Raw genomic sequence first — 19,891 nt, 5'->3', positions numbered from 1 at the left:
GCTCACACCTCCCTCCCCCAACTCTCTGGAATGTATAATTATCTGCGCGGGGGGTGGGGGTGGTGGTGAGTGAGTGTGTGGGGGGAGCAGTCACGTGGTTTTAAAACTAACCCCCTGCAGGCCCCCCACCTGTATGCCGCTTTGGGGACCCCCAATGAGTCCTTAAAGTGCACGACCCCAAATTCCAGGGTACCCAAGACTTCTCGGGCAAGACGGCCCCCATTTCCAGATGTGTGCGTGGGGAGGGGGGTGTCAAACCTCTAGGTTCTGAAAAGGGACACCCCAGAGGTGTCAGAGACCAGAGCGGCGGGGGGAGGGACGGAGCTGCTTGCCGGAGGGAAAGGGAGGGGAGAGAAGTGGGAGGGGAGGGGAGGGGGTTGCCCGCGGGGGGTTGGGTCATTGTCTTTTAGAATTTGGGAGCCTTTGAAAAGCCGTGGGCCCTCCCACCGCTATTGTGCCGGGGAAGATGTAGCTGCCTCTTCTCCGAACCACCCCTTTGCCTCCGGACTTCTCTGGGGCCAGCAGCCGCCCGACCAGGGGCCCAGGGCCGCGGGCTCAGGCGACGACCATGGGCTCCGTGTCCAACCAGCAGTTTGCAGGTTCGAGCTCGCGACTTAACGGGAGTAGCTTAGGCTGCGGGGGCGCCCAGGAGTCATCTAGAAGGGAGGTGGGGAAGTATCCCTCCAGGCTGCCCGGAGGACCCCAAGTCGGTGCGGCCTTCTGCTTCAAGAGCCATCAATTGTGCTAGGGACCCTGGTGTCCCAGCGGCTTACTCGCCGACGCCTGTGCGGGCGGGGGCGGAAGAGAGAACGGCCCTGTCCAGCCGTCTGTCCCCGGGCAGCGTGTTGTGGGAAGAGGAGCAAAACTTTCGGGGCACCACGTATCTCGGTATAGGTAGGAAGCGGCCGGGACAAGTCTTGGTAGGTTGGTATCTGCAGGCTCCTGATGTCCACCCGTGGGTTGGGCATTTGGGCCTCCCTGCCTGGTCTCTGCGAGGGCCCTCCGATTCCGTGGCCCCCCAACTGAGCGCCGGCTCTCCTTCCCCATCTCCAGGTGGCTGCACCAAGGCGGCGGAGGAGGCGCCGGAGAACGCGGCCGGGGAGGCCGGGGAGCCGCAGCTGCTGCACGGTGCCGGCATCTGTAAGTGGTTCAACGTGCGCATGGGGTTCGGCTTCCTGTCCATGACCGCCCGCGCCGGGGTCGCGCTCGACCCCCCTGTGGACGTCTTTGTGCATCAGGTGAGGCTCATTCTGGTAACTTTGCCGGGCTGGAGGGGGGTGGGTGGGAGTTTTGTATTCCTGGGTGGGCGGGCAAACTCGACCCTCGGATTGAGGGAGACTCAGTTCCCCTAGTTGAGGGCCCTCATCTTTGCTATGGTACCCCCTTTTCTGAGTTCCCGATAACTCTCCGGGGTGGGGGTAGGGGTCAGCGCCAATTATTAGCCTCCTCGCCCCCCTCTGGGATCCCCTCCAGCGCACCACGTGTCTGTTACCTCTTTCCCCTGGGAAGGGGGCAGGGAGGTGACCCCATGTGGCAGAAACTAAGGTTGTATTGTGTTTGCCGGTGGGGGGAGGGCGATCGGACCCGCCAGGGAAGCAAGCACATGCCTGGCCGAAGCTGGGAGCTCCGCGCCCAGAGCCTTTCAGTAACGTCTGAATGGAGCTGGAAGGGCCAGAGAGAGGGAGGGAAACCTGCTCCCATACGCAACTGGCAGGGGCTGAGAAGACAGCAGGTCCCCAGTGTAATGCACACATCCCTAGGTGTTCACTCAAAGCTCAACCCTCCGTGGGGTGGGTTTGGCAGATCACTGAAGGATCCATTTGGGGGCAAGAGGTTAGTTTCAGACACATACTGCAGGGACTTTGCTGCCCAGTTCCTACCAGGAAGGAAAACTTAGGAAGCCCCAGGCCTTAGATTCCTGGCCCAGACTGGGAAGCCATTGGATTGCAACCCCAAGTTCTCAGCTAGAGCAGTAGGACACAGTAGGGGTGAAATTCAGTGTCTCAGGCAGGGGTTGGAGGGAGACTAGCCTGGACCTATTCTCCTCTACTTGGAGTTTATGGCCCCAGACAGCCGTTGATTGCTGTCCTAACATTCCTGGAGCCAGAGTCTTTTTAGGTCCCCCTCCTCCTTCCTGGCCTCCCTTTCCTCTCACCCCTTCCGGGATGTCGTAGGAGTTCCGGTGGTCCTGGGACATTAGCCACTCCTAACAACCATGTAAAGGAAGTTGCTGCCTGAGTCCCTTCCACTTTTGGAGCTGTGGGGCTGGACCTGGGAAGATTTCTAATCTCAGGCCGTGAAGTTGACACAGGCTGGGCAGAGAGGGGTTACAGCAGAGAGGTTGGCCCTAGGAGCCGTGGGGGAGGGGAAAGGAGGATGTGGGGATTAAGGATTGCAGCCTGAGGGAGGGTATTCTGGAGGGGGAAGGGCAGGGAAGGGAGATGCAGGGTGGACTGGTAGTAGGAGGCAGGGAAATCCCAAGCTTGGCCCTCAGTGAGGAGCTTGAGGAGGAGTCGGGGGTCAAGGGAGAGGGAGGATGCAAGGAATTAGGGACCCACTGGTTAATTTGGGAGCAGAGGGTCATCTGCCTGTAGGGCCTACAGCAGGATGCTTGCCTACCACCCCCTCGCAGCAGCCCCCCACTCCCATCAGACATCTAGTTTGAAGCTGGTGGCTTTGCCCCACTCCGTCTCATTTACATATGTGAATGATAACCGACAGGAAGTAATTGTGGGAGAAAGAAGGGAATTGGCCTCTTTAGATCTATTAAATCACTTTATTACAGGAACCAGCTTTGAATGGCCCTCCTCAGCGGGGTGTCAAGCCTCACCCACTCTCCCCTTTGATCACAAAGAGATTAAAATCTCTCCTGGTCTGGAGACTGACTGGACAGCTTCCCCGATTTTGGGAGGCTGGAATAAAAGTCAGACTCAACATTTCCTAGTCTCCTCTAAATAGGGAAGGGCTGAGGGGAAAGTAACCCCTTGTGTTTTGGGGTTCCTTTGTGATATACAAATCCCTAGGAAAATTTTCCTGAGCAGGTGGGGATCTGTGCTTCTGCAGACTTAATTTTAGGATTGAATAATTGGGAAATTATCAGATGGCATCAATCATGGAGGAAAGCAGAGACCTTCAGGCTGTTTCAGATTGGTCAACAGGGAGATACTTTGGACTTTTCAGGATCCACTTTTATCTCAGAAAAAGGAGTAAGTTATCAGGAGAGAGCAGAGTTGGGATCAGAAACTTGTATCTCCCTAACCTGCCCCCCAAAGCATCCAACTCCCGTCAAAGAGGACAATAACTTGTCGAAATTCTCTGAGCCTTATCTGGTAGCTCTGTCTTTATGATAGCATGCTGCTGGAGCTGGAGAATGTCCTAAAACCCCACTTCAGTGGTGTGCTAGCACTAGTGATTCCAGTCCCTGCTCTTGAGAAGTTTGAAATAACCTCTCTGAGAACATAAATGTAAGGGACAATGATATGATGAGGATGATTCCTAAGAATTGTTGTCTGAGGGAAAGTGTTCCTAAAGTGAAGAGAGGGAAAGAAATGTCTCCAACAAATCATCCATTCTTTGGCTGCTTGGTGATGAGAAGGATAATTGTCCTAAGAAAGCATCTGCCAGGGGCAGAGGAACAGGGAGTTCCTTTCCAGGGGAAGGGGAAAAAACAATTTTAACATTTTTTTTCCCTTCCAAGGTTGGGCATATTAGGCTCCCAACATCCTGTTAACTATGCTCAGTCCCCCCAAAATGCCCTGCCCTGCCTGGGGTGGCTGGAAGAGAAAACCTCATCCAAAAAAAAAAAAAAGCCTCAATCTGAAAGTCTCCTCCAGAAGCCCACAAAGCAAAGAGATTTCTATATAATCTTTTTGCTCAGCCACAGATCTTCAGATCCAGAACTCTGCCTGTCCCTGGAGCCAGGGGAAATTTTGGAAATCATAATGGCAGATGGCAAGCCCTTAAATCATCGTTTCTTGACCTCAGAAATAGTGACATATTTTGGACAGGATAATTTCTTGTTGTGGGTGGCTGTCCTGTGCATTGTACAATGTTTAGCAGCATCCCTGGCCTTTACCCAGTAGATGCCAGTTGCACCCAATCCAAAATGTCTCCAGACATTGTCAAAAGTCCTGGGAGGCAAAATCATCCCTGGTTGAGAAACCACCCATTATAAAGGCAGAACTGGAGCAAGCAAGTTAAACTGTAGCCTATTTTCCTGTGATTCATCAAGAATTCTAAAAATCCCCACACCCTCTGACCTAACTCACATTTCCTGAGGCTCAACTTCAAAAATCCAGAGATTTGTAAAAAATTGGAAATGAGAAAAAGAGAGTTACTAGTTCCTAGCTTCTTCCAACACCTCCTCAAAACGCAAATAAATATGTTTAAATGGGCTCTCTGACTCGTGTGCTATAAGAAGGCTTAGAGGCAAAAGGCAAGCCTGATTTTAACCAAAGACTGAGTCAGGTTAGGAGAAAAAAATTTTCAATACTGAGAAAGAAACAGTTGAAACTGATCCAAAGCCACATGGCCTGCTTTTTTTCCTGGAAGGGTGTTTGAGGGGTGGCAAGGGCAGCTTCAGGAAGGGTCTAGAGTTAGGACTGTTGGGTTTTTTTTAGTGGGAGGGAGATGGAATGTAATCCGATTTATAACTGCCGGCACCTCTGATTACTCACCTTGTGTCTAGTTATTGATGTCGACTAATCTGTAAGTTCTTGGAAGAGAGGGCCTAGCTGTCTGGTTAATTTTCAGGAAAATTTCTAGTTAATTTTCAGTTGGTGGACCAAATGAAGAAGTTTGAGGCTCTGAGAGCCTTGGTGAATCAGGAGTGCACTATCTTTGGGATCCATGTCAGCAAAGGAAAGACTGGAGATGGGGGTGGGGTGGGGGGTGTTACCTGATCATCAGTAACCCTCTGCTCTCTGGACTGGCACCTCGAGTAAGACCTGGCACATAATTAGGTGCACCATAAATGTTTGTGGAGTGTCAGCGACCACAAAGCTCTTGTTTTTGCTGATTGATTGGAAGACATGAGTTTGGTGGCCATTCATTAGTTATTTTATTTCCATTTTAATAGGAAAGGGAAAATTTGAAAAAATAGTGAGTCACTTTGCACTTTAAAGAGAATTACACAGGTTAGTTTCGGCATTGTGAATCTGCTTGTGAGGCTTCTCTTTCTAAACGGTGTCCCAGGTAAAGGCTGTGCCACAATCCTGAGTGCTCACTGTGGTTCAGGATTGGGAGCAAAGCTTTGAATATGGAATTTTCTACCTTGTAGTTTGTGACATTGCTACTCTGTAACCGGTTTTCAGTGACTTTCCCCAAGGCAATGTTTTTTTTCAAACTTTCCTAATGGGACTATCATACTCGCTCCACTACGGAAAGTTTGTTTGTTTGTTGGATAAATTATTCTTAGCAAAATCCCCAACCACTCCCTTCTTCTCCAGGCATGAATAACAATTACCTATGTTAAGTCTAGGAGGTCAAAGGGAGAGAGGGAGGAAAAAGCTTTCACCTACAGTACATAATTAGTATAGACATATTGAAAATTATCTCAGCTTGTAGACACTTTAAGACCGAAGCTAAAAGGGAGAGTAAATGGCTTTTCTAAAGTGCCGACCATAGGAACAACCAGGTTTCTGGTCTAAAACTCCAGACTCCTTTTATTCATACCCTGCACTCCTTGAGTGGAGTTGTGGGGGTGAGATGGGAAGCGATCACCCCATACTTAAATGGACCCATTTTGATCACAGTTCAGTTCCCTGGAAATTCCAGCTTCCCGAGGAAGGGGGAGGAAATGTTGATTGCGTTCACAGTTGAGAACCAAGCAGCTCTGACCTTATGCTCCTGGCTTTCTCTTGACTTATCCTTTGTGCAGACAGGCTGGTGAGCAGCACCATCTGGTGGAGAACTGGCAGGAACTGGTGGGCCTGGGAATGTCTGAGCAGAGTCTTCTGAGTCTAGGGATTTTTTTTTTTTTTTTAATTAAATTCAGTTTTATTGAAATACATTCACACACCATACAATCATCCATGATATACAATCCACTGTCCACAGTATAATAACATAGCTATGCGTTCATCACCACAATCTATCTCTGAACATTTTCCTTACATCAGAAAGAACCAGAACAAGAATAAAAAATAAAAGTGAAAAAAAACACCCAAATCATCCCCCCATCCCACCCCATTTGTCCTTTAGTTTTTATCCCCATTCCTCCACTCATCCATACACTAGATAAAGGGGGTGTGATCCACAAGGTCTTCACAATCACACTGACACCCCTTGTAATCTACATTATTATATAATTGTCTTCAGGAGTCCAGACTGCTGGGTTGGAGTTTGGTAGTTTCAGGTATTTACTTCTAGCTATCCCAATACATTAAAGCCTAAGAGGTGTTATCTATATAGTGCATAAGAATGTCCACCAGAGTGACCTCTCGACTCCATTTGGAATCTCTCAGTCACTGAAACTATTTCGTCTCATTTTGGGATTTTTGTTTTTTGACTCTGGCCATATCGCATTCCTCGCCTGCTCTAACATACACCATCCAAAAAACTGGTGGGAGAACCAGTCAGTTTCCTAGCCCCCCTACCAAACCCTACCTCCTGGAATGAAGGTCAGGTAGGGCTCTGGCACCTAAGGACTGAGTCATTTAAATTCCAGGTGCTTCTTTTTACTTCTTAAATGTGGCCACTAGAAAATTTTAAATTATATATGTGATTTGCAATAAATTTCTATTGGATAATTACAGCCCAGCTCTTCCTCTCTCTCTGATCTTAGACATGGTACTTAACCCCTCTACCTCTATTTCCCTAGCTGTAACATGGGGGTCAATCATCTTAACAACTTACTTCTTAGGTTTGGTATGAAGGTTAAACAGGTTGCAACATCTAAGGTGCTTATTACATTTCTTAGCTTACAGTAAGCATCAACAAATGTTAGTTATTTAGGATAGTAGAAAACTTGGTTTATTTCACGAATGTTTTGTGCACTTCTGGGCGTGTGGAGGGAACAACATGAATAAGATAGTACAATTATATATATATGATAGTGTATATTATATAAGATAGTGTTGAGCTGGAATGGCCCTGAGTGTTGCTGAAGAGACCTGATCTGGGATCCGATTTGAGTCTTATGCTGTTTCTGTAGAAGAGAGCGATGTGCCTAGAAATGGGCAATGTTAAGAGCTGGAAGGGAACATATTTTCATTAAGAAATCGCTGCCTTTACAAGGAACTGGAGCTTGCCCAACTTTCTTAGAGCAAGTTGAGGAAAACTCAGGTTCCTATGAGGTTTTGTGCCACCACATTTCCCAAGTGGTCCTTAAGATCTTTTCTATTTCTGAGCTAAAGTACTTGGATGGGTTACTTGATACAGGCAAAGGGGTAGAGTAGACAGTGGGAGAATAGCAAGAAGGGAACAGAAGGCCTAAATTCTTTTACTGGGGAGATTCCTTCCCTATCAAAAAAGAAGAAAAATGAAAAATGCCTTCTGCAACGGTTTTTCTGTCTCATTGAGTGCCAGCTTCCCCTGCACAGTGGTCCCCAGTAGGTGGTCTATCCTCTTATTGGACTAATTGGGAAAGGAAGATGGGAGTACTGCCTACCCCCTTCACCTTTGAAATAATCAATCCGAGTAAATAACCATAATTCAGGGCCAGTCAGAGGAAAGGATGGATGCTGGTGCTGACTTGTAAACCCAGTCAACTGGACTGGGTTGGAAAGGTGTCTCCATCCATTTCTTTCACCATGACCATAACTCCACTGTGGAGTGAAAGGAAGGGGCTAATCATGGTGAACATATGGGGGTTGTGGGGGATGCAGGGGGGATCTGCAGCCCCTGGAACTCCAGGAATCTGACCACCAGAACTAACCAGTATCCACTCTTTGTTTCCTGGAGCTGGGCTCTGTTGGGGGAGCTCAGGCCATGCCCCTCCCCCAGGCCTTTTCTTTTGGGACGGGACGGGGAGAGGGGCAGGGCCCGGCCCCACTTCGTGTGTGGTTGGGGGTGGGGGTGGTAGCAAGAATTTCAGGCTCCTTTCACATGCTGGTTCTGGGAGGCTGGCTCAGTGGCGCTGCACACTGATTACCTATCTGATAAGAGAGGAATTCAAACAATGTGCTTTAGGAAGGGGTGGGGAGGGGGGCAGAGCCACCCCTGGAGACCACCCGTCTAAATCCTGGCTGGTTTGGGTGAGGAGACTGAAGTAGGGTTTCTTACTGAAAGTCTTAAAAGGACCTCAAATCCTCCAATAACGTAGTAGGTGACTTGCAGGGCCCTCGTGGCTTTCATATTGCACATCCCCTTTTACATCTTTTTGTTCTCATACCAAGGCTATGAATTGTAGATAGAAGAAGGTATTACCCTCGGTAAACTGGAGCTCCGAAAGGGGATATTTTTCTGAGTTTCCACTGCTAATTAGTAATAAAGCCAGAGTTAACTTAATGTCTCTTGACACTTGGTTCTCACTGTAAGCCTCCAAGATCCAGTAGAGGTAAATAATTGGCCCTCACTGAGGATTTATGGGTGCGACAGGCAATATGTTAACTGCTTTTCATGCATAAAACCTCAGGGTACCACCGTAAAATAGTATTTACTCTTTTTTATAGTTTGGGAAGCTGAGCAAAGCCCTGAGCTCCAAGCCCTTGCCTTTCACAGAGGGTCCTGGCCTAGGAGCTAAGGAGGCAAATGGTTGAAATGAATTAGCTGGGTCAAGAAGGTTCTGCATTTGCCCCTCCAGCCCCTTGATTCGGGGACTCTCTCCTATCTTCTGTCTCAGCTCAGTAAGAGACAAGTCAAATCTGACTTCAATTCAGGGAGGTATTCCTGTTTAACAGGGAGGGGAAAGGGCTTTCTGTAGTGTTTTTATTAACTACTTTTATGTTCTGCCCCTTCCCCCATATAAAATCGGTAGGGGGGAGGGGGTATCACATCCCCTGCTGTCCTGTGAGAAAAAGAGTAGTGAAAGGATATTTGAAATATTTCTATGGTGGGTTGGGGACAAAAGCTATGAATAGTAATATATGAAATATTTACTGAGCACTTATTTTTTAATGTGTCATGTTTTGAAATTTTGGTACAAACATAGTTTTTTAATGGAATTGTCCCATACATAGTTCTAAATCTTGCTTTTCTCCTTGAACAATATTATCTGTTCATTGTGATTAAATTAAAAAATGAGTGTTAGGCATTATGTTAGGTGCCAAAATATAGCAGTGAACAAAACAAGGACTTTACATTCTTTTAAAAGGCTGAATGGTATTCAATATCACCAACGGATATACCATATTTATATCAATAAAACAGCAAATTATTTTATCAGTCCTTTTACTTGTTTTGAGTTTTATATACTTTTTCTTAGAATTTAGATATCTAATTCCTCTGAAATGTGTTTTGTGAACATATGTTGTGAAAATGAATTTGATTTCATTTCCAGATGAAGTACCAATTTTCTCAGCAGCATTTATTGAATTATTTCTTCAGTTATTCATTTCTCCATAAGTACTCGAATCTTACTGAACTTTCCATTCTAATCCATAGATCTATCAGTGCCTGGATCATATTGTTTTTTTCCCTCAACTTTTCAGTAGCTTTTAATTCTGATGTAATTTCAAATTTAGAAAAAGTTTGCAAGAATAGTACAAAAATTTCCATATAACCTTTACTCAGGTTGCTTAATCTTGACATGTTGTTCCATTTGCTTTATTACTTTGTTCTTTACTTTTCCCCCTAAACCATAAATTGTGGACACCAAGCACTTTTCTCAAGACTGGGGGCATAATTCAGTACAATGATAAATCAGGAAATTTAACATTGGTGCAAAACTTAACTTTCATTCTGTATTCAAATTTTTTCAGTTGTCCCAATAGTTCCCCCCATAATCCAGTATCCTATCGAGGAACTTGCATTGCATTTAATTGTTTCAGTTTATTTACTTCTTCAGGTTTTCATGATCTTTACATTTTTGAAGTGTATGCCAGTTATTTTGTAAAATGTCCCTCAGTTTGGGTTTGTCTGATAGTTAGAGCAGACATTTAAAAATAAACTTATCAATCACCAGGTTTTCCAATCTAGGATTGGATTGGATTGGATTTTCCCCTTTTCTTCATAGCCTATTTTATATCCTTTAATACAACTTGTTTTTTTGTTTGTTTGTTTGTTTTGTTTTTCATGTAAGCTTTTTACTTTGTTAAATTTATTGTAATTTTTGCTTCTTATTATGAAAGAGTATTTGAGTTTAACAGCTTGGCTTTTTTTTTTTATATAAGGCATACAATACTTATATCTAATTTTTTTTCCCCAGTATTTTACTTAATTGGTCTTTTGATGATAGAATAAAAACTAAATGAGGCAGTTGACGTGAAAGCATGTTTAGGTGCTTAAAGGTGTTCCCCTTTTTAATATATTGATTTCTTATAAATATGATGTTTAGAGATTATCCTGTTTTATTTTACTTCAGACTTTAAACAAATGGGAATAGCTGTAAAAAAAAATGTTATGGCATCTGTTTATATAATTATTGTTCTTTTTAATGTAATAAAGATTCCTTATTTTTAATTGTGATGACTCTTTCAATCAGTTTCCTTGATGACAAAATGGACATGAAACCACACCTGCTCTTCCTACCTCACAGGAAAGTGTGTGATGTTTTTTGTTTCTGTTTTTGGAATAATACTGGGAATGAGTAAATGTTAAAATCCACCATGCTCCCCTTCCCCAGAGTAAGTTGCACATGGAGGGCTTCCGGAGCCTGAAGGAGGGTGAGGCAGTGGAGTTCACCTTTAAGAAGTCTGCCAAGGGCCTGGAATCTATCCGTGTCACTGGACCTGGTGGGGTGTTCTGTATTGGGAGTGAGAGACGGCCTAAGGGGAAGAACATGCAGAAGCGCAGATCAAAAGGAGACAGGTATGGACTGCAAGGCAGCTTAAATGGGTTGGTAGGAACACGCTGAGGATGGGGAAATCTCTCTCAGTTTTCTGCCTACCCAAACCACCCACACATACATACTGAACAAGGTTACCAAAGAAAGGCAAAATGAAGCCTGTGAACCCTGAGGGCATTTGGGGTGGGGAGGGAGGTGAGAAGACCTTGTTCTACTTGGAAGTGATTTTACTCTGTAAGCTCTAACCTTGATAGGTGGAGATAGTGATATACTAACCTCACATGATTATTTTAGAGCTAAAGGTGACCATGTATGCAGTAGTATAAAGGGTAAATGATGGGGGAAATATGGTTTTATCTATTGCTTATTCATCAGATCTCCAAATGGCTGGTTTCCTTAATCTTGCCAATAGGTTTGACACCCCTTATCTTTGTGCTTGAAACTAAAATATTAGTTTCACCTATGTTTTAAATGGATGGCATGTGTAGTTTTTTTATAAAAGGGTACAGTATCTCCCACAATGAAGTGTTCCCAGATGATTTCAGTGATTTCTGTTCTTGGCATCTTTTATAAGGAGGAGAATTGGTCTCCCAGAAGGAACGAGGGTAATGATAGGACCTGGACCAGAGCCCAAGTGTCCTCGCTCAGGGGAGAGATTCTGGCATCTCCTCACTCCTTTCTCTCATCTTTACTGTCTGGCTTTCCACTAGGTGCTACAATTGTGGAGGTCTAGACCATCATGCCAAGGAATGCAAGCTGCCACCCCAGCCCAAGAAATGTCACTTCTGCCAAAGCATCAGCCATATGGTGGCCTCATGTCCACTGAAGGCCCAGCAGGCGCCCAGCTCACAGGGAAAGCCCTCCTACTTTCGGGAGGAAGAAGAAGAGATCCACAGCCCTGCCCTGCTCCCAGAGGCCCAGAATTGAGCCTACAGTGCGTGGGGGCAATCCTTTTGTGATTAGGAAGTTCCAAGGAGCAGGCATCAATCGGCAGAGTGGAGAAAGTGGGAGAGGGTGGGTAGGGGGCAGCTGGCACTGCCATTTATCTCAGGCTGGGGTCCATAGCATCACCCTCTCTTCCATCTTGGTGTGGGAGGGGGTGAGGCAAAGGAATTCCAACCATGCTCTATCCAAATACATGTGAGGGCTTTCAGGAGAAATACCCTTAGAGCCTGCATGATATACTCTAGAATCTCTCATTTTATGACAGTGGCCTGGACAGGGAAGTTTTCTTTTGAAAGAGGATTTATAAAATTTCTCATGCCAGAGTGAAAAGATGAGAGCAGTTTGATGGACCCAACCCAGGAGCCAATACATTCTGTGGGAGGGAATCTCAGGGGTGGAACAGGGTTTTTCCATGTCTTGTCTCATAACCCTCTCTTGGGTCAGGGTGCTGGGAACTATCCTAAGCAGTGGGTTGTGATGACAGGCAAAAGGGATGGTTGGTGGGACACCTGCAGACCAACTGCTCCTAAGCTCACTACCCCATTCTGGGCCAATACAATTTTATTTATTTGCTCCCTTGGATAACTGCACCTTGGGTCCCACTTTCTCCAGGATGCCAACTGCACTAGCTGTGTGCGAATGACGTATCTTGTGCATTTTAACTTTTTTTTTTGTAATATAAATATTCTGGTTTTGTATTTTTGTATATTTTAATCTAAGGCCCTCATTCCTGCACTGTGTTCTCAGGTACATGAACAATCTCAGGGATAAGTCAGCAGCAGCTCCAGGTCTGCATAGCAGGAATACTTTTTTATTTTGTTGCTTTATCACCACAAAGAACAACTACTTGAACTACCTCATTTTTGCCAATTAGAGCTGGCTTTTCTGCCATAGTATCCTCTTGAAATCCCTCCCTTTATGGGAGACTGTTTTAATTGGGTGGCCCCATGACTTGATCTCCTACTGGAAGATTGGAAATTAGTTTAAGTGGGAAGATGGTGCAGAGAGGTTAGGAGAAGCTTGACCAGGTTAGAGGTCAAGAGAAGAAGCCAAGATTAGGTGAGAGTTACCAATATATGTAATAAGGGATTCCTGTTTCCTTAATACATATGTTGGTAATCTCTTAATCATAGGGCACAGGACTTGGCTTGGGACACCAGATCCATCCTTCCCTGGATTAGGCTGGGCCTGCCATGCATAATGGGTGTGTGGGTGTGTATGTGTCCAAGGATGGATGTATGAAGCAAAGACTAAAATTCTTAACCTTTCAAATGTCTGGACTTTTCCTGCTTGGCTTCCAAAGAGACCATCAGTGAAGGCTTCTTCGTGGGACCCAGAGCCAATGTCCTACCCTGCTGCAGTAGTGATTATAGTGTCACAGTAGCTAAAGGAGAAAGGGGGTTTCGTTTACATGTTGTGGGATCACTGCAAACCTACCTCACTGTGTTGAAACGGGGCAAATGCAATAGAACGCATTGGGTGATGTGTGTCTGATCCTGGGTTCTTGTCTCCCCCAAATGCTGCCCCCCTCTAGTTATTGTATTTGTCTGGGCTTTGTAGAACTTCACGAGTCGCTGATTTGGTGATTGCTAGGTGGCCTAATTTGTGTAAATATAATGTGTTGGTCTTTCTTCATGTTCTTTTGGGGTTTTTATTGTTTACAAACTTCTTTTTTTTTTTTTTTGTGGTGAAAGAAAAATAGCCAAAGCATCTTTGACAAAAGATTCTGCACCAGGCAAAAAGATCTGAAACATGCTTGGGAGCCACTCTTTGAAGTGGGGATCTTGAACTATCCTTTCTTTTGTGTTCTCCTTCCCTTATTTCCAATTTTGGACTAGACCTTCTGTACTAAAAACTTACCCCATTGCCCCTTTCCCTTTCCAGTTCCCTCTCCCCAACCCCCCATACACATAATTTTGGGGTTATCTCCACAACTCTTCAATGACTTATGCAGAAGACCTGAGGAATCTAGGAACCCTCCATCCCTCATTCCCAACCTTCTGAATTAAGACCATTCCTTGATGTGATTCATGCCAAAAGTTTAATGCTGCTGTACTTGGATTGACCAAACCTACTTAATCCTAGGATAGAGAGAAACAATGGGTGTGTGTGTGGGGGTGGTGGTTCCATGTAGAAAGTGGAAGTAAGAGATTCAAAGAGGGAAGATGAATGTATATCCAAGTCACTCAGGAACTTTTATGCAGGTGCAAGAAACTTATGTCAAAGTGGCCACACGATTGTTTAACAGGAGACGGAAGAATGTAACTCCATGTTTACTGCTAGAAACCAAAGCTTTGTGGAATCTTGAATTTATGGGGATGAAGGGAGGGTAGGAAAGCGTATACCTGTCTGTTCCCTAATCCCTTCCCCTCATTCCTGAACTGCAGGAGACTGAGCCCCCTTGGGCTTTGATGACACTATCACTGGGAACGTTTATCTGATGGTTGATTTTGTACTGGGTACTTCCCCTTCTGCTATCATTTTGTAACACATGCTGACCCTTTCCCCTTCCCCATTTTTTCTGGGATAATACAATGAATAAATAAAGACTTATTGGTACCGAACCTGTTATCTCCTTGTCAGATATTTAGGGTTCTTTTCCTCTTCCATAAATTTCCCACCGTCTTGGATTGGGAGGTCACAGAAGAGCCATTAAGTTTTCTGTTCAGCCACTTTGTTAGGAATGAATAGTATACTAAGTTCAGTCCTCTTAGTTCCTCATTACAGCGGGTTTTTGTTTCTAGTTAAGGCCTCTTGTCCTTTCCTTAGAAGCTGCCACATTCAAGAGGGATTAGGGACTTAGCATTGCATAAGAATGGGGTTGTCTGTGCCACTGGCTAGGATGAAAGGATGGGGCCATGGCTTGGGGCATGGGATCCCTACTCCTTTACAAATCCTAATTACACCCCTCCTGCAGCATCCAGTGAAGGGAATTTGTGGAACCAGGGAAACTGAGGCCAGAGGAGGTATACTATCTGTTAATGAACACTTGTTTACATATTCTTTGAGCCAAAGTTTGCTAGCCTGCTAATGCACATTGTTTCTAGATGTCTAGCTCCCTCTAGAGAAAGAGGACTTAAAAATGAAAAGGGTTTTAACTCGAGGCATACCAAGTATTACGAAAAAATCAACTTTACCAGAGCAAGGGTAAGAAGTTTCACATACCCACTCCACGTGCTTTGTGGCCTCTTCATTAATTGTACCAAAAGTCAAAGCTGATAGGGGAAGCCGATAAAGCAGCAAATTACTATAGTGATTGAGTAAACGATTGTGTAAAATTTAATCTTCTAGACTGAAACTGTTGCTCCCCAGGTTGCAAAACAGAAGGATGGAAAAGTTTAAGACTATTCATGGGTGGGTTAGTCATCTCCAGTTTTTAAAATGTTGCTCTTAGAAATAACCCATGAGAAAGAGTGGAAGACAGCGCAGTAACTGTTTTCTGGATGAGACTGCAATCCAAACTGAGGAACTACAAGAAAGCTCTTTGAAATGAGGATTCTATTCCACACTCTCATTCCAATGGAAGTTGTTTTATGCTTTGGGAAAAAAAAAGAAAGAAAGAAAGAAAAAATAACAAACTTGGTTGCATAAGATTCTACATTTACAGGGTTTTTATTCTTTTTTTAATTTTAATTTTAAGAGAATTGAACTCCCAATTTCTTTTGTGAATCGGAGTCAAATTTCTTCAACAGCTTTTCCTTAGAAGTTTGGGGAAAAGCTAATGCTCTTGTTTCTTCTACTCCAGGTTGACAGATTGGATGGCCTTTCTGTTCTTTGAGAACTCACTCTTACAACAGCTCTTTCTGGCCTTAGTCTATTTTTTGAGTTCTTTTGGGTGGGTCCTGGAAATTGCAAATCCTAGAATCTGGGTGCCGGAGATCAGCACAAAATGGATTGGAATAAAATGTGTCGGTAAAATAGAATAGGGGGCCCTTACACCCGGGCTTTACATCGTGCTCCCGGGAGGATGGATGCCTGTCAGCATGGCTTAGGAATTTGTGAATAGCGAAATCCACCCCAGGAAGGTGATTGTGTTCATCAAACCCACCTACCCCTACCGCAGAAAGACCCAAGAGATCCTCTGTCAAATGCCCTTCAAACAAGGACTTCTGGAATTTGTCGATACCACAGCCACCAATGACAAACGTGATTCAAGATTAGTTCCAACAGCTCACAGAGGCAAGAACGGTACCTCGGGTTTTTATTGGAAAAGATCATAAAGGTGAATGCTCTGATCTAATAAATATGCAAATGAGTAGGGAACTGGAGACCCGGCTACAGCAAATTGAAGCTCTAAAATAATTACAGAGCAGACTCCAGTGATGTCCCCCTTGGGAACTGGATGGCCTCATCAACGATGGCAGCACTTCTTGGTGGATAGATCTGGGGCCATTGTTACCCAGCTGTAGCAACTGTTTACTTAAATTCTGAAATGCAGTTATCAAAATTATAATAATAGGGGGAGTGGAGTTTGGGCAGGGGGGAAAGCTTTTCTTCTTTCAGATCAGTTTTAAAAAGTAGATCAACTTTCCCCACACTATGGGGCCAAAAAGATTGATGGATCATCTTGGGATTCTTCTGGATTGGCCTTTTGGGTTCCAAAAGACCATGACAAGTTCTGATTTAGGATTCATTCATTGACCCAAAAAATATTCTTTTGGACATGTTTTTCTTACTGACTGTTCTCCATGAGCCAGCACTCCTCTGCCTCTAAACCAGTGTTTCTCAACCACAGCCATGTTTATTCCAAGGCTCTTAGGATAAATCTTTATTTGGTCTTTGATCCTACCCATCAGCCAAAATTATTTTTCTGAGCTGACTTTCATGACATCAACAGCTTCTTTTATTTTTCTTTCCTTTTTTCTTTTTTCTCCTCTTCCTCTTTATTTGTGGAAGAAATGGAAATAGCTTCTTAAATGTTTTTCAAACTACATGCATATCTCCCTTGGCCATCTTCACCTCACTTTATCCCATCTTGAGAATCATTGCCCTGAGCCAGTGTTCTTAACCTTGACAACTTCGAGTTCTCATGGGAAATGTGCAACAATTCCATGAAACATCTGAGGGCCCAAGTTGAGAAACTGCAGGAGAAGTTAAGCACTGTTAAGTCTTCACTTGGTGCCACAGGGGTCAGAGACACAAGTGCAGATGCTGCAATCACGTGGTAATATTCTTACATAAGATGCTTGTCCAGGTTATCCTGAGTGTGTATTACTTTGATTTAGATTATCATCAAAATTAAAATGTAAAATTTAAAAATTCTCATAGACATCCTGTAGCCCCCTCCCCCAAGAATATGTCTGTTGAAGGACCTAAATTTGAGAAACACTGTCCTAAACGATTCCCAATTTTTCTTCTTTTTTCTTTTTCTACTCTTTGAAAATTTAAGAATCCCTTATCACAAAGTTTAATTTTGTGTTCTAGAATTGCAAGATTTATGGTCATTTCCTCTTGTGATTTCTAGTATGAATAATTTTCTAATGAAGAAAAATCCATAGATAATGATTCTGTTATTTTTGTGAAATTCTTTTCTATGTCTTAAGCCTTTAAGAAATGGTTTTAGTGTGAAATACACATACTTAAAACTTCATTCATGTTTGCCCCCTGCCATTATAAATAAAGGCATGTGTGGCCGTCAAAAAAAAAAAAAAAATAGAATAGGGCTAGGAACTTCTTTCCAAATGGTTAAATCCAAGAAATAAAACACAGAACAGTAAAATTTAATGTTGAAGACCGTGGTGCGCCAGGCCTCTAAAGAAGCCCAATTCTGCAGCCTTCCAGAGTTTCTTAGCTGTCCTAAAGTGCCATTAGCGGCTGGGAAGCTTTGGATTTCTGAGGTGAAGCTCCCCTAATACCTGCCCTGTGGTACATTTCCCTCAGCGAAGACAGCCTGAGGACTACAAACCCTTTCGCTCCCCCTGGTGGTCCCGACCCTGCGTTTGCCAGGCCTGTCCCCAGCACCTTGCCTGGAGCCCCACTTCTTGCCCCAACCGGTCACGTGCCTGGCTGTCGCCCTCGAACCCCTCTAACCGCATCCGCCCGGAGTGCGCGAATGGTATTGCCGGACGCTCGCACCGTTCCTCCTCCTGGTACGCATGCGCAGATCAGGAACCAGCCTCTTCGTTAAAGAAGGGTCCTCTTCGTTCTCGCGCCCGACGATGACGCATTCTTTCAGCGCCATGTCCTGAGGAGGTGTCAGCAGACTGGAGCAGTTGGAAGGCATCGGGCGGAGCGGTTCAGTTGCTGACCGGAAGGGGTGAACGAGGGGAGAGGGAAGGGACTGGGCCGGGTTACAGCTGTAGGAAGGATAAAGGGAACGGTGGAAGAGAAACTGAGGGAGTAGATAATGGGGAGGACCACTGAGATAGGGGGTAATATAGGTGCAACGACTGAAGGGGATAGTAACTGGGAATTCAGGGAGTAGGAAACGGCTTGGGGAAAGATGGAGAAGAAAGAGGTGGGGAGTGATCCAGATGTAGGCACTGTGAGTGGCGGAAGCAGAGTTAAATAGAAGACAGTGCAGATACCTAGGAAAAGAGGATGGGAGCACGGGCCACGAAGCTAGGAGAACCACGGAAAGACCTCTGCCCCAAAGGTCGCTTTGGCCTATACAGCTTTAAGTTGTGAAAGATAAGAGACTTAGACCAGTGTCCAGGTGCATCGCCAGAAGTCAGCAGTAGTTGTTTGCAAACCCTGATATTTTCTTGTTCTCTTTTTTGTTTATCCAGTGTTACAGGCAGTGGCTTGTTCTTGGTAATCTCCTGTCAGAGCAAGAACTATGTCATGGATCAAGGAAGGAGAGCTGTCACTTTGGGAGCGATTCTGTGCCAACATCTTAAAGGTGAGCAGAGACCCAGGGAATCAACAGCCTTTTGTTCAGTTGGGTAATCTTGTATCGAAATCTATCAAACAATCCATGAGGTTGAGTGGAATTTAGCAAGGAAACTAGAGTCTTAGAATTCCAAGATGAGTTACATGTCCACATTTCTGGCAGACTATTGTCCTAACTGACATTTTCAGGGCAGGAAGCCCAGGGCCTCCCAATATCATATAATGGATTTTTCTTCCTTGTTGGGTAGCATTGACTGTTAGGTCTTCCTTTTAATAGAGAACTGAAGTTTGTTTGCCTGAAACTTTGATCTGTTGTTCCTAGTACTAATGTCTGGATTTAGGTAGAAAAGATTATTTTTCTTAGATGTGGCAGTAGAGCATTATGGTTAAGAATTTGGGCTCTGGAGGCAGTCAGACATGAGTGAAAGACATGTTCTATCACTTATTAACCATGTGACTGACAACTATAGGGTTATTGTGACAACTAAGTGAAACATACATGTAAAGCACTTAGTAGCTGTTCAGCAATTTTAAATTACATCTTAATTGCTATTATTATTGGGGCTGTCTTTCAGCCATAAGAAGACTATGATCACTCTATTTCCTACACACCTTGTTTCTTCAAGTCTTCCCTCAGCTTTTTTTCTAGGAATCACAACACTGTTATACCTTCTGCCTAAGACAAGGATTTGGTTTGAGATTTGGGACAGTCAGCTTGGTTTTGCTCATCAGCCACAGGCTGTGAAGCACCTGATAATAGTGAATCTATGAGCCAATAAGCCTTATACTCACACACAAATTCCAAGTGATCTCAAGTAGGCCAGGAAATGGAAAATATCTTTTCCAAGAACTATTACAATCATGAGTTGGGAACAAAAAACTACATGACTTGACTGGATTTTTTTTTTAAAAGACTATTTGTAGGGGACAAAAGTAGAAGATACTAGAGAGGTACCTGGGGAAGCAGTCAGTGAAGAGCCCCTATAGGTGAGGAAACATTGGCTAAGGAATCCATTTTTTTTTTTTTTTTTTTTTTAACAATTCATTCTATTTTTAAATGGGAGTTAAAAAATTGAATGGAAAGAAAAATTATTATTCATTCCATAAATCATATCTACTTATGCCAACATTATTGTAAATGCAATACATTAAGAGATTAGCATTGTTATTCTGTACTTAACCATGTTTTTGTGGTTTCATTTTCAAATAACATAAAAACAGTACTATGAA

General features: G+C 44.3%; 2 protein-coding genes and 1 pseudogene across 4 annotated transcripts in view; all 3 read left to right on the top strand.

Moving 5' to 3' along the window:
* The first annotated feature begins 511 nt into the window (after positions 1–511).
* On the top strand, positions 512–11,903 carry LIN28A (lin-28 homolog A). The gene is made up of 4 exons (XM_037818143.1): positions 512–599; positions 1,054–1,238; positions 10,724–10,908; positions 11,596–11,903. The coding sequence occupies exons 1-4, from the start codon at positions 569–571 to the stop codon at positions 11,810–11,812; spliced, it is 618 nt and encodes a 205-aa protein (XP_037674071.1). The 5' UTR covers positions 512–568; the 3' UTR covers positions 11,813–11,903.
* A 3,910-nt stretch (positions 11,904–15,813) lies between these two features.
* LOC119520337 lies at positions 15,814–16,132 on the top strand (annotated as a pseudogene).
* Positions 16,133–17,932: 1,800 nt separating this feature from the next.
* The window catches only part of DHDDS (dehydrodolichyl diphosphate synthase subunit), a 45,743-nt gene continuing 43,784 nt past the window's right edge, over positions 17,933–19,891 (top strand). The window contains exons 1-2 of one of the 3 annotated variants that reach the window (XM_037828066.1): positions 17,933–18,086; positions 18,559–18,671. In XM_037828066.1, the coding sequence (XP_037683994.1) occupies positions 18,609–18,671 (63 nt within the window). In that variant the 5' untranslated portion in view covers positions 17,933–18,086; positions 18,559–18,608. The remainder of the gene's footprint in view (positions 18,087–18,558; positions 18,672–19,891) is intronic. The other 2 variants (XM_037828068.1, XM_037828067.1) reach the window with 2 other exon arrangements.

This window comes from Choloepus didactylus, chromosome 2 (genome assembly GCF_015220235.1).
Source record: "Choloepus didactylus isolate mChoDid1 chromosome 2, mChoDid1.pri, whole genome shotgun sequence".
Classification (NCBI taxonomy): Eukaryota; Metazoa; Chordata; class Mammalia; order Pilosa; family Megalonychidae; genus Choloepus; species Choloepus didactylus.
Note: the sequence above shows the minus strand (reverse complement) of the source record. Positions and strands in the feature narration are given on the sequence as shown.

What these genes read in the sequence shown, in the direction of transcription:
- LIN28A (XM_037818143.1), top strand. Translation starts at nt 569, where the DNA reads ATGGGCTCCGTGTCCAACCAGCAGTTTGCAG. An exon ending in GTCCAACCAGCAGTTTGCAG is followed by an intron (nt 600 to 1,053) that starts GTTCGAGCTCGC and finishes CCCCATCTCCAG; the next exon opens with GTGGCTGCACCAAGGCGGCG. An exon ending in CGCAGATCAAAAGGAGACAG is followed by an intron (nt 10,909 to 11,595) that starts GTATGGACTGCA and finishes GCTTTCCACTAG; the next exon opens with GTGCTACAATTGTGGAGGTC.